The sequence below is a fragment of the Triticum aestivum genome, chromosome 2A, assembly GCF_018294505.1.
Source record: "Triticum aestivum cultivar Chinese Spring chromosome 2A, IWGSC CS RefSeq v2.1, whole genome shotgun sequence".
NCBI classification, from domain to species: domain Eukaryota; kingdom Viridiplantae; phylum Streptophyta; class Magnoliopsida; order Poales; family Poaceae; genus Triticum; species Triticum aestivum.
The window spans coordinates 537,321,839-537,338,055 of record NC_057797.1 but is presented as its reverse complement, the minus strand read 5'-3'; the positions used below and the strand labels follow the sequence as shown (position 1 = coordinate 537,338,055).

Here is a 16,217-nt window from a genome sequence, read left to right as displayed (position 1 = left end):
AGGACGACGAGGTGCAAATCGACTGCTACCTTCTCCTTCGGAGTTGCACCACAAATACAAAGTTATTTCGAGTGAAGAACAAGTTCCACTCGACAGATAATTCATGAAGATATTCAATGATAAATCAAGTTCAGATAAGATCCAAAGGTTCTAGACCGCAGATCAAAGTACTCGAGCCTCCAGCTCGACAGAGTTTAACGGTTACAAAATCCACTCGACATTCCGAGGCAAATTTAAAGTGAAGCATAAAAGTTTTTATTCCTCATGCGGAGGACTGGAAGGGGCGACGAACTCGTCCAAGTCGATCCTGTCTGCAATGCGAGTGGCAGCAGCAATGAAAGTCTCCATGAAGTCTTGAAAGTTGTGCTTCCTGGTATTGGCAACTTGGATGGCGGCCAACTTTTCTTCTCGCGCCTCCTTGCAGTGGACGCGGACCAGAGACAGAGCGACGTCAGCGCCACATCTAGCAGAAGATTTCTTCCATTCCGCCACTCGACCTGGGACTTCATTCAGTCGAGTCATCAGGGACTCGAGGTCATTCTGAAGCGTCGTCCTAGGCCAGAGCGACGTGTCGATCCGTGACATCGCAACCTTCAACCGAGCAAGATAGTCAACAACGCCGGCAACACGAGATTCCAGTCGGAGCACGTTCATAGCAGCCTCGTCCTTCACTGGAGAATTGATGGGGTCCAAGTCTGTCTCCACTCGACTGGTCTCCTCTTCGAAGTTCTGGCAGAATTCTGTAAACACAATTCAAGGATAAGTCAGTGGCTCTACGCAAATTTGGTAACTGCAAGTCAGTCGGGCCGGAGTAATTACCCTTGAGCATGACGAATAGCTTCTTGGCGAGTCCACCGAGATAAGCCTCCAGATCGTTCCTCTTCCCCGCCAGTTCACTTGCCTTGTCATTCAGAGCTATATTGCCATTCTTCAGACGGCTGACCTCTCGATTAGCCGCGTCGAGAGCAGTTTTCAGCCTGGAGTTTTCCTTTTCAAGAGTACCGACTGAAGCCAGTTTTTCTTCAGCAAGCATCATTTTGTTCAGGGCCTCCTTCTGCGCTTCGGCAAGGTCTTGATCCTTCTTCTTTAGAGCCTCCTCCATTTTGTCTGCGAAACAGCAAGTGAGATCAACATCGAGGATGGCCAGAAAGAAAGGACAGTCGACAAAAGCTCACCAGCCATACCTTTTGCTTCGTCCCTCGCCTTCTGCAAGTTCTCCTGAGCAAGCTTCAAGTCAAGGTTCAGCTGGATCTATTTGTTCTCCAACTCAGTGTAGCGAGCCACAAGTTCGTAGGATTTCTGCAAAAAATCAGTCGACAGACATCCAAGATAAGTTGCTTCCGAGTAACCAAGAGACAATGATGGCGTTTCTAAGACTACAGCCGAATCAAAAACATTCGACAGTAGTCTCGGGGACTACACCTAGTGGGTGCACTCAGCGTGCCCTTACTGGTTCGACCAAAAAAAATCAAGGCATGACCAGACCGAGTGAAGAAGTTCAGCTAAAGCAACACAATATAAAGACTACAGTCGACTGCCAACAGTCCACCGTAGTCTCGGGGACTACACCCAGTGGGTGCACTTAGCGTGCCCCCACTCGTCAAAAAGATTAATAGACACACCCAGTGGGCGTACAGATATAAAGATCTTTGGAAAAGAGATTCTTCAGATAGCATATCCTAACAGAACAAGCGGTGAATCGACTGACCTGGACGTTGCTGTGAAGAGCTGAGCTCGCGTCATAAGCTGCTTGGTTGGCTTCCCGAACCACCTTCACTTGCTTCATCATGATCCCCGGCTGGCGTATAGCCTCTTTAGCGGCACCCACTTGGTCCTCAGGGATGTGGTGTGTGGCAAAAAGCGAAGGCGGATTTGCAGTCGACGTCGAAGGCCGGACACTCGTCAGAGGTTCAGCGAAGGTCACAGAAACCCAAGTGGTATCACCACCCTCCCGGACTGCGGCCTCGGGCGCCGGAGTAGTTTGTGGGGTCTTGCCAGCCGGCGCCCTCCTGTTCCTTCGCGCCCTCAGCGGCACTTCGTCGTCATCATCAGGGAGGTCAATGACATGAGGAGGAGCTACAAGAAAAATCCAATCGACCGGAATTATAAGAAATCGTCAGTCGACTAAAAGCAGAGCATCAGTAATCGTACCGGGGTTGGAGGTAACAGCGTCTTCCATCTCTTGATCATCGTCCTTGGCGGAGATCTCCGAGGTGGCAGCACTGCAAATTTCGAAAGTCAGTCAGCTTATTCAATGAGTCGACCAAGAGTCCGTCACGTTCGACAAAGGAAAACAAATTCTACTATTACCCAGAAATGGTGGGGACAGTCATCTTCATCTTGGGCAGAGCCTTGGGCGGCTTGGACGGCGTCGCGCGTGGGTGCTTGGGAGCTTTTTCTGTTGGCGCTGGAGATGAGGTCCGAGGGCGCTTCGACGACTGCCCAACAGGGACAGTCGCCTTACCACGTTCCCGCGCAGGGTCGTGTGTAAGCTTGGATCGCCGTTCCGAGCGGGGAGGTTCGACTTCTTCCTCCTCCTTTTCACTGGAGTTGTCGTCATCCCCCTCTCCTTCGCCGTCAGATTCCCACTCTTCTCCCTCGTCTCCACTTTCGCCTCCGCTCGCCTCTCCTTCCTCGGCCTGCTCCTGTGCTCCATTGGGTGTCGAGTACATCTCAGTAGTGGCCTAGAGGACAACAAACGAGACAAAAGTCAATCGACTGATCCAAAAAGAACAAATAAAGAAAGCAAGATCACAGTCGGAAATGCAAGGTCAGACCTTGTCCACTTCGTATGTTTGGTCGAATGGAGGAATCCTCCTGGCTCCTCGGGGGTTGTCCTTGTTCCCTGTGATACTCGACAGCCACCCTTCCAACATCTCGTCAGTGACCTCCTCTGGGTGAATCCGAGTGGTGTCTTCGAGACCCGAGTACAACCACATCGGGTGGTCACGAGCCTGAAGCGGTTGGATGCGCCTCCGAAGGAAGACTTCCAACAAGTCCATGCCAGTCACACCCTCGCGGACAAGCTGAACCACTCGATCGACCAGCACCTTGACTTGCGCCTTTTCCTCCGGCGTCACTTTCAGAGAGGCAGGTTTTTGTGCTTGATTCAGAGAAAAAGGGGGAAGCCCAGTCGACTGTCCTGGGGTCACCTGGTCTTTACAGTAAAACCAAGTTGACTGCCACCCACGGACTGACTCGGGAAAAATGATAGACGGAAAGGAACTTTTCCCCCTCATCTGGATCGCCAGGCCCCCGCACAGCTGGATCACCTGCGTCCGTTTGTCACTCGACTTGGCCTTCTTGACCAACTGAGAGCGGCAAGTGAAGATGTGCTTGAAGAGTCCCCAATGGGGTCGGAAACCCAAGAAGTTTTCACACAAGGAAACGAAAGCAGCAAGATACACAATAGAATTGGGAGTAAAGTGATGGAGCTGCACTCCGAAGAAGTTCAAGAAGCTCCGGAAAAAAGGATGAGGAGGCGGAGAGAATCCACGATCGATATGGGTGGCGAGGAGGACGCACTCACCATCAAGAGGTTGGGGTTCGACTTCTTTCCCCGGGAGGCGCGCAGATTCATGGGGAATGAATCCCTCCTCGACCAGATCATCGAGATCATCCTGCCGAATCACCGATGGCATCCAGTCGCCCTGGATCCAATCCTTGGGCAGAGCAGTCCTCGAGGAAGATCCGCCCCGAGCGGACTTCTTCCCCTTCCCCTGCACCGCCGCCTTCTTCGCGCGCTCCAGAGCCGACGTCTTCTCCTTCACCATCGTCGTCGGTGAAGCTCGAACAGACCTACGGCACCAAGGTGGGAGCGGAGGTGGCGGAGGATCTTGTGAAGGAAGGGGGAAAAGTGAAGGCGCACTGTTCGGGGGTCCCGAGCCGACAGCTTATAAGAGGTCGCTTCCGAGTGGCTGACTGTAGGCCCAGGCAATCCCGTCAAATCCCGCAACAGGCGCGCACGCGGTACGTGGAGAAAAAGGTGGCGCGGGGATCGAGGAGCTTCCGTCCTATCCCATCCGATTACTGCGGCCGCCCCCGTCCCGCGCGCTTCCCGAAATTCAAATCCCGCAGAATCCGCGGGCCGCAGAACAACTCGTCAAACAGAAGATCCCTTTCACACCGTCACTCGGAACTTCACAAGTAAAGAAATTCACTCGACAAGAGGCCAAGAATGGATCAAGGCGACTGAAAGAAGTTGATGACGTCATCCATGAAAATTGATCCAAAACAAGACGTTCATATAACACGAAGAACCAGTCGGAAAGATACCCAACTCCTTCCCCACTCGAACCTCGATCCATTCGGGGGCTAATGATGAAGCTATGTACCTAGGATAGGGGCATGGACCTGTCCTAAGTACCCTACCCAAGGACATCCCTAGAAGAAGTCACCTTTCAATCGACTTGGAGGTATCCCACTCGACAGATTCAAGACACTCGACCACGAAGCAATCACTTGACCAAATTCCAACCACTCGACTGCCAGGGGATCTAAAGTCACCCTGCCCGCAAACGGTCGGTCATTAAGTAGCTTTTATGGTCATCATAGCACTTTATTAGGGGCGTTACCAGTAACCCCCAATCTTAATGTACTTTAAACCTTGCATTACTGAGGGCTGGAGGGGCCTGGCGAACTCTATATAAGCCACCCCCCTCCTCAGTATCAAGGGTTGGCACCCCTGTTATTCATACACACATAATTCAGTCGACCGCCTCCGGGCACCGAGACGTAGGGCTGTTACTTCCTCCGAGAAGGGCCTGAACTCGTAATCCTCCTGTGCTTACAACTCCTCCATAGCTAAGATCTAGCCTCTCCATACATACCCCCCTACATCACTGTCAGAGTTAGAACCACGACGACGCCTTTCACCATTTGCAACAGAGGTCTCGTTGCAGAAATCTTTACAACACATGTCTTGTTACAGAAAACTTTTGCAATGAAGGTCTTGTTGCAGAAAAACTTTACAACAATGGTAATGTTGTAGATTTTTCTTAATCTTCGCCTTCATATGATGTTACGGAAGAAATGTTTTACAACATGATTGATGTTCCAGAAAATCTTTCAACAGAGAGGAAGTTGCAAAAAAAGCGTGTTCGCCGCGAGCTCTACTAGATGGTGGTGACGGAGGATCAACACCGCACGTCCCCGCCCTTGCGCCGCCGTCTCTGTTGGAAAAGGCAGTGCCTAGGAGGCGCTTAGGCACGCCTAGGCGCTAGGGAATGGCCAAATGCCTCGCCTAGGGCATAAATGGAGCTCTAGGCAGGGCAAGCAAGGAATTACCTACCCAAGCAAGAAATCATGCCACATACAATGCTGATATGGCAAACGGGTTATATTCTAATGACATTAGACGGTAATTAACTTATTTATATGCCCTAAACTAATATCAACACCCATATAATAATCACAAAAAACACTACGAGTAAAAACTATATTACTGCCTAGGCCGCACCTAGGACGCTTAGGCACCGCCTAGGCACTAGGCGAAGGCCAATCGCCTCGCTTACGCCTACCGCTTTTTCCTACCCCGCCGCCGACGGAGACTCGTCATTGTGAAGATCGCCTCCAACCCCGCTGGACCTCGCAGAGCCGAGCCCCCGCCGCTCGCGGACGTCCCCGCCTCCTGCCTGCACGGCGTCCTCGTCGGATCCGGCGAGAACCGGCCGGAACTCGCCGCCGTCGCCCTCCCAGATGCACGTGTCTCAGCCCCTGCCAGTCCTGGACGTCCCTACATGCCATCCTCGTCGGATCCGGTGAGATCCGGCCGGAATCCTCGTCGTTGCCACCCTCCCAGTCGCACGGTGTCCGCCACTACAGGATTTAACCCCTCTTTGGTGGCCAGTTGCGAACTCTCTTTTTCTGAAACAAAGGCTCAATTGCAGAAAACGTGAACACAAAAGGGCTTGCTTTCGACCCTATGATGAAGAGTCAATCTAAAGGACGCGGAGGCGACGGACGCTCGCACGAGATTGGTCGGCTGAAGGTAAGTTTTTCCCAAGTTCCTCTGGTCTCTGCATGAGGTAATGATATGACATTACGGCGACCGGTGCTTCTGGGATTACCTCGTAGCTCAGGCAAAGTAACATCGTGCGTTTCTCTGACCTTGTAGATCCCTCTGGCTGCTTTCTTTGAATCTTTATCTCTTGCTACAGAAGAGCCGTCCGTATCAAGGCTTAATTTGACAATGAGGCCGCCCCGTGATGCATGCAAACCATCCCATCGGGTTGATAATCAAGGAGGCCGCCCGGCCCGTGATGCACGACGTACCCATGACGACGATGCCCCGGCGCCGGTGGTCGGCAAGCACAGTCGTACTCCTATCTCAGAAACGATCAAGCCGACCAATCTACTCGTAGGCCGGAAGGAAAAGTACTGCAGATAATTATGAAGCCAGAAAAGAAGGAACAGCACCGACGAGAAACAGCGAAAGAGACCACAGACAGGTCAGGGCGCCGGTGCAGTCGATCACAGCCGTCGATCAGTCGTCCCACGCGTCCGTGCTGGCCGCGGGCCCCGGCGGCGCCACGAGGGACACGTTCCCGGGCAGCGCAGCAGGCCAGCAGCAGATCCCACGTCCGCGCCATGATTGGGAACACCGATGAGCCGGCCCCGGATAAAGCCGCGATCGAGTGCGTCGGAAGGGAAGGTATCCAACCTCTCATATATTTTTTCACTGAAACAATATACGATCTGCCATTTGATGCGCATATATTAAGCGAGGGAAACGGCGCGGCAGCCAATGGGCGCGGCTCTGGATCTCGCCATCGTCTCTAGCGTCTCTTTCTTTTATACCGCCACCTGACTTGTGACTTGTCCCGCCTTCTCTTCTTCTCCCTCCCTCCCTCCCTCCACTTTCTCCACGGGCTTCATTACGCCCCGCGCCTTCTTGTTGCGGGTCACGCACTCTTCCGTCTCCGCCAGCACAGAGGAGAAGCAGGGGAGAGGAGGAGCAGAGCAGGCGATTCTTCGCGGCGAAGGGGCGCCGAGTCGAACCAAGGCCGTCAGGTAATCTCGAGCTCCATCTCGGGCAGCACATGAGCCGCCTGTTGCGCTGCTTGTTAATTTGCATTCCATTCGTTCTCGTTTCCCGTCCAAACTTGCGGTTACTTCTTAGCACATGGATGGATGCTGATGGGGCGAGCATGCTCATGCCCGGACCATGCTCATTGATTCTCCAAGAGCAGTACGCTATGCCGATGCTGCTGGTAGTTTTTTTCTTCGAGTTATATGCTGGTAATCTTTTGAATTAGATAGGGCGATGGGTGTGGCCACAAGTGTTCTACGTACGTCATCTAAGAACTGCTAGTACTGCTTAATTTCTCCCAACAACAGAAATAACGGCAAACAAACACAAGGCCAAGCTCGATCCCGACGTGCCAGCCACACGGCGAGCCTCTCAGTTGTCCTCGTGCATCCCTTCATGGCCTCGGCGTGACGTGAAATTGTGATAGGAAAGCATACGGGGCACAAAATTTGAAAAGAAGTACAGGATGTAAAAATAAAAACTGAAAAAAATTATACGAATGTCCATGCAAAATCAAAGGAAGATAGTATAGACCAAGACCTGGCAAAAACTGAAAAGAAAACTACATGGTCTATTTTCTCTCTCTACAGGAGATATCTCAGCCATCATGGTCTAGAACTCGTTCTGCTGCTGCCTCTACTGCACATTGGTAGACTATACACGTTGCAACACGTACATTCAGCAAGTTACCTTAGTGCCCTTTTTGTAGCATTCTGTTGCCCTGCTCATTTGATTGAGCCTTGTCATCGAACTCTATATAACATCTACTATACCGAGCAGTGGATTAGCTGAGTTCGTATAGAAGTATTAAAAAGAGATAGTAGGATGTGATTACTCCTAGCTCTCTTTTGAGCGACTTTTCTTGTCCTCTTGTCCACATGTGGGAAGGATAAAGATGAAGGAGATGAACGAAACAGTCCGCTGATTGATCGATCCGGAAAGGCAACTGGAGGATCGAGTTAACAATGATGAGATGAGCCGTGAGTGGGCGGCAAAGCTGGCCGCGACGTGTGGACTCGAACCCTATTCTTCTCTTCCGGGCGTTGGAAAGAAAGATCTCGAACCCGATTCGTCCCGTTGAAGCGGGAATCCACCGCCTTTACACGTGCAACAGTAGTTGGGAGGCCGCTAGTGTATGGCTGCCAATTTGACCCTGTTTTTAGGACTCCTTAATTTAATTGAGAATGACAGGCGTGCGGCGGTGTGCAAGAATGGAACTCCATCCCTTTCGTGCTAACACGGGACGTAGAAAATGGCTTTTGCTTCTGTTAGGGGATGGCTAAGATGGACTCGTACGTGCGTGACGTTGTAATGGCAGTGAACAGTGATCTCAACCCATGTCGCCATAACTAGGTTACTTCCTCTCCTCGACTTGATTTCGGTTTGGCGCGAAACCAGTACAGACCCATACAAGAGACAGACAGCCGGCGTCTTTATCTGAATGAATAGTGGAGGAGTACCTCTCTCTCGCCTGCACCGGATATCACCGGCAAGCTAGGCGGGCCCACCAGCGCCCGTTGTTTTCTTCCCTACCGGCGGGCATCGTGAGCTTCACATATTTTCTCTTCTTTTCCGCCCGTTTATTACCTGCCAGAGAGAGCACCTGACAATTAGGCCAACTCCACCGCGCGACCCCAAACGGACGTCTGTTTTGTCCGGTTTTTGTCCATTTGGGTAGGGATTTGGGATCGTGTCCGGGCCTGTCCTGGGATGCGGTGGCCGTGCGCCCAGCGCGCGGCCGCATCCTTTTGCCTCATTCTGTCCGCGTCTATTTAAAAAAAAAGACGTTTCAAATGCCAAGCCCCAGTTCACGACCCGAGTTCATCACGCCGGCAACAAAGCCAGCGGCCTACACGACCATCACCGGCAACACAGCCAGCGGCCGGCAACACAGTCAGCCTTCAAAATGAATAGTTGTCCTCACCGGCAACACAGCCAGCGGCCGGCAACACAGCCGGCCTCCAAAATAAATGTTTTTTCGCCGGCACACTGCCAGCGGCCTGGGCGGCACCCATGCTAGCCTCCAAAAAAAATGGCCACGCCAATCGGACAACCTAGTTCAGGCCTTCGGCGTCGAGCATCTCCTTCTGCTTGGCCTCGAACCAGGCCCTCGTCTTGTCGCTCATCTTCGACAAGTCCACGCTCATGATCGCAAGGGCCACCTCCTTCGCTTTGGTGGCGGCATTGGTGGCCTCGATGTCGAGCTGCCTCTGCCTGGCCTTGACGTCGTCGGCCTCTTCATCGGGCACGTACTGGGCGCGGCCATCCTGACTTTGGATCTCATCAGGGTCGTAGGCACGGGCATGCCCACCCTGGAAGATCATGTTCTCCATGTACTGGTTGTAGAAGGGGTCGTCCACCGTCGGCGTTGAGGTTGGCATTTCGTCAAACAACACGCGGGGGGCCGGCATGGTGCCCGTGAATGGTGCACGCGCCTGCTTTCTTTGCATCTCGACGGAAGGCCGCCCGCCGCTGCTGGACCCAGGCGTCACGTTGAGGTCGATGACGGCCGCGGGGCGTGGTGTGGACGGCGCGAACAAGCCCACGTCCGGCGACGCCGAGAAACGGGTCTGGTCGTCGTGCCTGGGTGGAGGAAAACCGAGCGACATGGGCGCGGCGCGCGACGTCGGCGACTGGCAGTGCGTAGGCCGGGCGACCGACGAGCCTGTGCTCGTCGGGCCAACGGCCGCTGCATGGAACCCCGCCGAACGGCCCATGCCAAGCATGAGGATGGCGTGCGCTTTGTTGACGAGGTCTTCCTTCTCGTCAGCAGCGGCCTTGCGCCGCGCGGCCTCCAGCTCCTCGCGCTGGGCGGCGAACTTGGCCGCGGCGGCATTCATCTTGAGGGCCGCTCTCCGTTCCCTCCTCTTCGCCGATTCCGCGTCCAACTTGGCGATCTCCTCCGGCGTGTACTCCAACCGCGGCTTCCTTGGCACCTTTTTTTCACCTTTGCGGTCGGGTCGACGGCCAAGCCGCCGGAACTCGGCGGGGCGTCGGCCATGGACGGGGGAGAGAAGGGGGGGGGAGGGACGTGGGAGGGTTTAGGGAAAATGGTGCCAAATGGCCGTCGGGGGGTTTTTGGTTTCTCCCACCGACAAGCGGGCCAGGGAAGGACAAGCGCGTGCGTCCCGTCCGTTCGCGCGCTGTCCGTTTCACCCCAAAACCGGCGCAAGTTTGGGCCGGGGATGGGTCGAAAGCGGACACAAAGCGGACAAAAGTCCGTTTGCTCCCGCACGCTGGGCCGTTTTTTTATCCTTTTTACCTTAAAAGGACGAGGCCGGATAGAATAGGGTCGCGCGGTGGAGTTCGCCAGCGGCCGAGGTACGGGTAGGTCGTGAGAAATCATGCGGCGCACGCACGTGAACGGCTCCCCCGCCATTTCCGTCGGGTCGCCGCGACAGCAGCGTCGCTCGCTGGCCGTGGCCGGCCAAATTTCCGTAGGCCGGCGTGCGCGTGCCAGGGCCCAGGGCCCAGGGCCGCCCATAAAAGGCGCAGCGCTTGTCCGCTGGCCCTCGCTGGTTCGCCAGCGCGATGGCCCGTCCGTTTCCTGCTCCATCGGTTTCGGAAATTTTCTTGTTCTTCTCGCAGCAAAAGAAAAGAAATAAATTCCCACCAGAAAAAAAACCCGAAGGATTCGCCATTGGGTTTCTGTCAAAGTCACGTGGAACACGTGTGCTCCAGACGGATCTAAGATTTTATTTTTCCCCAGATTTTTTCACATGCTGTAGACAGATAGAAGAAGCTCCACTGATACGATTTCGGCCTGATTTAATCCCCCGCGCCCTTCCTTTTTTATTTATTGTTTCGCGCTTTCACTCGCTACCATTTCTGTAGCTCACGCGCCTCCCATAAAGCGCAGGGACCCAAGGAGAGGAGGCAAGCGTCAGCAAGCAGCAAGGCGCGGACGGCTAGGAAGCAAGAATGGACGGCGACCACGCGCCGCATTCCAACTCCAACCAGCACCAGCCGCCGTCGCCGCTGCTGGAGCGGGAGGGCAGCTTCAACTACGACATAGAGAGCATGGACGGCGGCGGGTGGCGCGGCGCGGGGAGGTACGCCTCGTCCGACGCGCTGCTGCGCTACGACGACGACGACGGCCCGCGCGAGCGGCTGCTGCGGAAGCGCACCATGAACACCACCTCCCAGATCGCCATCGTTGGGGCCAACGTCTTCGCCATCGAGAGCCTCGACTACGAGTAAGCGCCCCTCTCCCCCCTCCCCGTCTCCACTTAATTTAATGTTTGACTTGAACGCACGGAAGTTCGTTAGCATCTTCTGCTGAATTCCCAAGGGGAATACGTTATCCTTCCGAAAGCGTGATCCCTTTTGTCTTGTATATACAGAACTGTACTTTTTTTAAACTCTCTACTTTTTATTTTAAAGAACGCGGATACTGTCATCTAGGATTATTATAAGGTTCTTTACCTGTCCAACGCCAGGATTTTTCTTTCGAATGCAATCCTAGGAACGTACTACTTCGAGTAACACTCATTAAGTGTCGAGCCGATTGCACAAACCACAAAGCTATCATTGAAGAAAAGGGGGTAAAATGGGGAGTTGTAGTCCATTTACACAAGCAAGCAGTAATTTGTTTATGTATCAAAGTTTTGATGAATTTAGATGTTTATTCACTGACTGCAATGTGCAAAACTATATAAGATGACAATAATGTGAAAAAAAGAGGGCTGTTGCATAAGTTCGACGATTGAATTCTCAAGGGGAAAAAATAACGTGGCGTGCAAAAATGCACATGGTAATACCGTATACGTACTTCGGTAGGCTTGTTTCATTACTTGCGCTCTGAAAACACTGTGCTGTGTGTTTCAGAATTGTGGAGAATGATCTTTTCAAGCAAGACTGGCGATCGAGAAAGAAGAACCAGATATTTCAGTATGTTGTTCTCAAATGGGCGTTAGTTCTGCTTATTGGCTTGTTGACTGGGCTTGTTGGCTTCTTCAACAACCTTGCAGTCGAGAATATTGCTGGATTCAAATTGGTGCTCACAGGTGATCTTATGCTCCAGAAGAGGTAAAGCTTCACTCCGGTGCTTTTGCTGTTTTACCATAAGGTCTAGTTTAAATACATTAGCATGTTGTTTCCCCATACTGTTTGCACTTTGCAGCAATGGAGTAATGTGAAGTTGTCGATTGCGTGCTGCTTCCAGTGCAGGTACTTCACAGCATTTTTGGCATATGGAGGCTGCAATCTAGTCTTGGGAGCCACTGCTGCAGCACTATGCGCTTACATAGCACCAGCTGCTGCTGGGTCTGGCATCCCTGAAGTTAAAGCATATCTTAACGGAGTTGATGCTTACTCTATTTTAGCTCCCAGCACACTCTTTGTGAAGGTAAGATTTAACTCAGATTCATGCTTTATTACGTTTTGAGTAATACCTACATTATGTTAAAAGAATTATTCTAGCTTATCTCATTAGATTACTTGGATCATTGCTGGAATTTGCATCCTTACCTATGAAATGATTTGCATGCTTGTCACAGAACCTATGATACCTTTTCAGTGCTACTACTAGGTAGTATAGGAAAGGGAAATAGCGACGTTCTGAAATCTCAAACAAGTAATTCTGTCTTTGGAGGTATTAGGTTTCAGAATTTTTGACGAGCAGTCAGAGATTATATGGTACCATCCATGATTTCTTTCCAGCTGTAGTGATTTGCCTAAACTGCTGCTTACAGTCCTTCATATGATAAGCAAAATCCTATCTGCTACAGAAATAAAATAACTTGGAAAATTAATCTATAGTTGAAACTCTGCAGCATCCTTTATCTTATGGCTGTAGCCTGTAGGCCATTCCGGACAAGACATCTGTTACATGAGGACACTCATCATTATTTTATTTCCGTTTTAGTTTTGTCAGAAACTTTAGAAAATTCCTATGGTATCATTGTTGAGATTTCTTCAGATTTGTGATGCCAAAGGCAAACCCACTACTTTCCACAGCTTGTCATTTGTGGAACTCTGAAGAGAGAAAAGATTCAGTTGCAGCGCATATGGTTGATAACTTCAGAATAAAGTGATGGAGTATAACCAGCTGGCAAATCATTGGACCAATACAAACAGTTGTTTCTAATTGTATACAGAGTCAAATTATGTTGTTCTCATAACTTTCTTCAATTCCGCTGCAGATATTTGGTTCAATACTTGGAGTTTCAGGTGGATTTGTACTTGGAAAAGAAGGTCCCATGGTGCATACAGGGGCATGCATTGCCAACTTGCTTGGTCAGGGGGGATCACGCAAGTACCATCTCACATGGAATTGGCTGAAATATTTCAAGAATGATAGGGATAGACGAGATTTGATTACATGTGGTGCAGCAGCTGGAGTGGCAGCCGCATTTCGTGCACCTGTTGGTGGTGTACTCTTTGCTCTCGAGGAAGCAGCATCATGGTAGCACCTCTTTCCCTTCTCAAGCTGTTCATTCATACCTTAATGTAGATGATAATCTTGTCAAATGTGCTCTAAATTTTTTATAACCGTGTTTCTGGTTACCACTTTGAAACTACAAATCGAATAGTTAAAAAAAATACCTGCATTGTCCATCGACCTAAACCTGACATTAAAATGGTACAGACCACAAGTTGGTATGCTGATAAGGCAATTAGTTGAAAATGGATAAACCTCTTTGTGGAAGAAGTACATGGGTCTAGGGGTGAAAACAAATTGGATAGTGGTCAAATGATATTTGATCCATATGAAAAGGCAAATACAAACTCAATTTGAACTTCTACTCGATCGGTCGAATTGGATATCTGCATAACTACTAGCTTGCAATTTGAGCTTACCTAATGAAACATCAATTTTACATTTTTTCAAGAAAATTGTCCAATTAATTAGACATATAGTGGCAAAATATTATATTTATTGATTTATCGAATTCGAGTTGGTCTTCAGGTGAAATAACATTTCAGATAAAAAACTTAAAATCTTATTCACATCTATAATTTTCCATATTTTGAATTTGAATGTGGAAGAAGCTATTGATCGGATGGGTTTGTAAACCTTATGTGTCCTGTTGAATGTGGAGTAGGTAGTTAAATAATACAAATGTATTGCTTCTGTTTCACATTCATGCATGGTTAATATGATTGTTATGTGAACGTGTTCATTTTATTGCGTTTCTTTTTAAATTTTCCCATGACTAAGGTGCTCCTTTTGTTTATTCAGGTGGCGAAGTGCTCTTCTGTGGAGAACATTCTTTACAACTGCTGTTGTTGCAGTAGTGTTGAGGGCCCTGATTGAGTTCTGTCGTAAAGGAAAATGTGGTCTCTTTGGTCAAGGAGGGTTGATTATGTTTGATCTTAGCTCGAACGTCCCATCATATGGTACTCAAGATCTCATCGCGATTATTATTCTTGGAGTAATTGGTGGCGTCTTCGGAGGCCTTTTCAACTTTCTCCTGGATAGGATTCTTCGTGTCTACAGCATTATCAATGAGTAAGTTTACATTCATGTACTTTTGCCAGTTATCTCTCAGTTTGAAAACAAAAAACCTCATTTACACTTTCATGCTTCCATGCAGGAGAGGTGCTCCATCAAAGATCCTTCTCACCATCACAATATCGATCATCACTTCGGCGTGCTCCTATGGGCTCCCTTGGCTTGCTGCGTGCTCCCCATGCCCTGTTGGTTCGATGGAGGAATGCCCCACCATTGGCCGCTCTGGAAATTTTAAGAGCTTCCAGTGCCCGCCTGGTCATTACAATGGTCTTGCATCACTCTTCTTCAACACAAATGACGACGCCATCCGCAATCTCTTCAGCCGTGGTACCGAAAATGAGTTCCACATGTCTAGCCTTTTCGTCTTCTTCATCGCCATCTACTGCCTTGGTCTCGTGACGTATGGTATTGCTGTCCCTTCTGGTCTCTTTATCCCGGTAATACTTGCCGGGGCAACATATGGGCGCATCGTGGGGACACTTCTCGGTCCCATGTCTGACATCGACCCTGGCCTCTTTGCACTGCTGGGTGCCGCATCTTTCCTTGGTGGAACAATGAGAATGACCGTGTCGGTCTGCGTGATCCTTCTAGAGCTCACGAATGAGCTCCATATGCTCCCCTTGGTCATGCTCGTCCTCCTGATATCGAAGACCATAGCCGATTGCTTCAACAAAGGTGTGTATGACCAGATCGTGGTGATGAAAGGCTTGCCATTCATGGAGGCTCATGCTGAACCGTACATGAGGCACCTTGTAGCTAGTGATGTTGTGTCTGGGCCACTCATCTCCTTTTCGGGTGTTGAGAAGGTGGGCAACATCGTTCATGCGTTAAGGATCACGGGCCACAACGGGTTCCCAGTGGTCGACGAGCCGCCTGTATCAGAAGCTCCGGAGCTGGTTGGGCTGGTGCTTAGGTCACATGTGTTGGTTCTTCTGAGTGGGAGGAACTTCATGAAGGAGAAGGTGAAAACAAGTGGTAGCTTTGTGCTCAGAAGATTTGGTGCGTTTGACTTTGCAAAGCCTGGTTCCGGGAAAGGTATGAAAATCGAGGACCTAGATTTCACCGAGGAAGAAATGGAGATGTATGTGGATCTCCATCCAATCACAAACACTTCGCCGTACACGGTGGTCGAAACAATGTCGCTTGCAAAGGCTGCAGTCCTGTTCAGGGCACTAGGGCTAAGACACCTGCTGGTTGTGCCAAAGACCCCAGGGGTGAGACCTCTCTATCCCCATAATAATAACCATACATGCCCCAGATCCTTAAATATTCTATTGCACTTTTTTGTTTGCATGATATATGAGGTTCATACTGCAGCTGTATCTGATATATTATTATTGCCAATTATAGGGCGTTAACAATTTTTTCTTCTTGTTTCGATGCAGAGATTTCCTATTGTTGGGATTCTCACGAGGCACGATCTGATGCCGGAGCATATCCATGGGCTGTTCCCCAATCTCCGCAAGTCACACTGAGAAGCAAAATCAGCAGGCCACACAAAATTTTCTTGCAGTATTGTTATTTCTCATGAAGGTGCTGCTTCATTGGATCATGGAATAATCAATCTGATATATTTATTGTAAAAAGAGCTGATTCCCCAATCAGCAGTCGAGTGGATTTCATTTTGGCAGCTTGTGTAACAAACAATCCTCTCCTTGTCAGTACATGTTCTCTCTTTTGCCTCACACATCTTCTCATATGCACCTGCTGTAACTTGGACCGCAACACCTT

General features: G+C 50.3%; 1 protein-coding gene across 2 annotated transcripts; it reads left to right on the top strand.

The window, feature by feature from the left end:
- Positions 1-6,745: 6,745 nt before the first annotated feature.
- On the top strand, positions 6,746-16,171 carry LOC123189297 (chloride channel protein CLC-c). Of its 2 annotated transcripts, none has more exons than XM_044601686.1 (8): positions 6,746-7,011; positions 10,890-11,226; positions 11,858-12,058; positions 12,200-12,377; positions 13,174-13,436; positions 14,214-14,483; positions 14,569-15,700; positions 15,872-16,171. In XM_044601686.1, exons 2-8 carry the CDS (start codon positions 10,952-10,954, stop codon positions 15,959-15,961), a joined length of 2,409 nt encoding a protein of 802 aa, XP_044457621.1. In that variant the 5' UTR covers positions 6,746-7,011; positions 10,890-10,951; the 3' UTR covers positions 15,962-16,171. The 2 variants fall into 2 exon arrangements, with proteins under 2 accessions (XP_044457621.1, XP_044457622.1); XM_044601687.1 differs by having other exon boundaries at positions 6,775-7,011; positions 10,865-11,226.
- The last annotated feature ends 46 nt before the right edge of the window (positions 16,172-16,217 follow it).

Coding starts and splice junctions, on each gene's coding strand:
- LOC123189297 (XM_044601686.1), top strand. CDS start 10,952: ATGGACGGCGACCACGCGCCGCATTCCAACTCCAACCAGCACCAGCCG. Junction 12,059..12,199: donor GATCTTATGCTCCAGAAGAG/GTAAAGCTTCAC, acceptor CTTCCAGTGCAG/GTACTTCACAGCATTTTTGG. Junction 14,484..14,568: donor GTCTACAGCATTATCAATGA/GTAAGTTTACAT, acceptor GCTTCCATGCAG/GAGAGGTGCTCCATCAAAGA.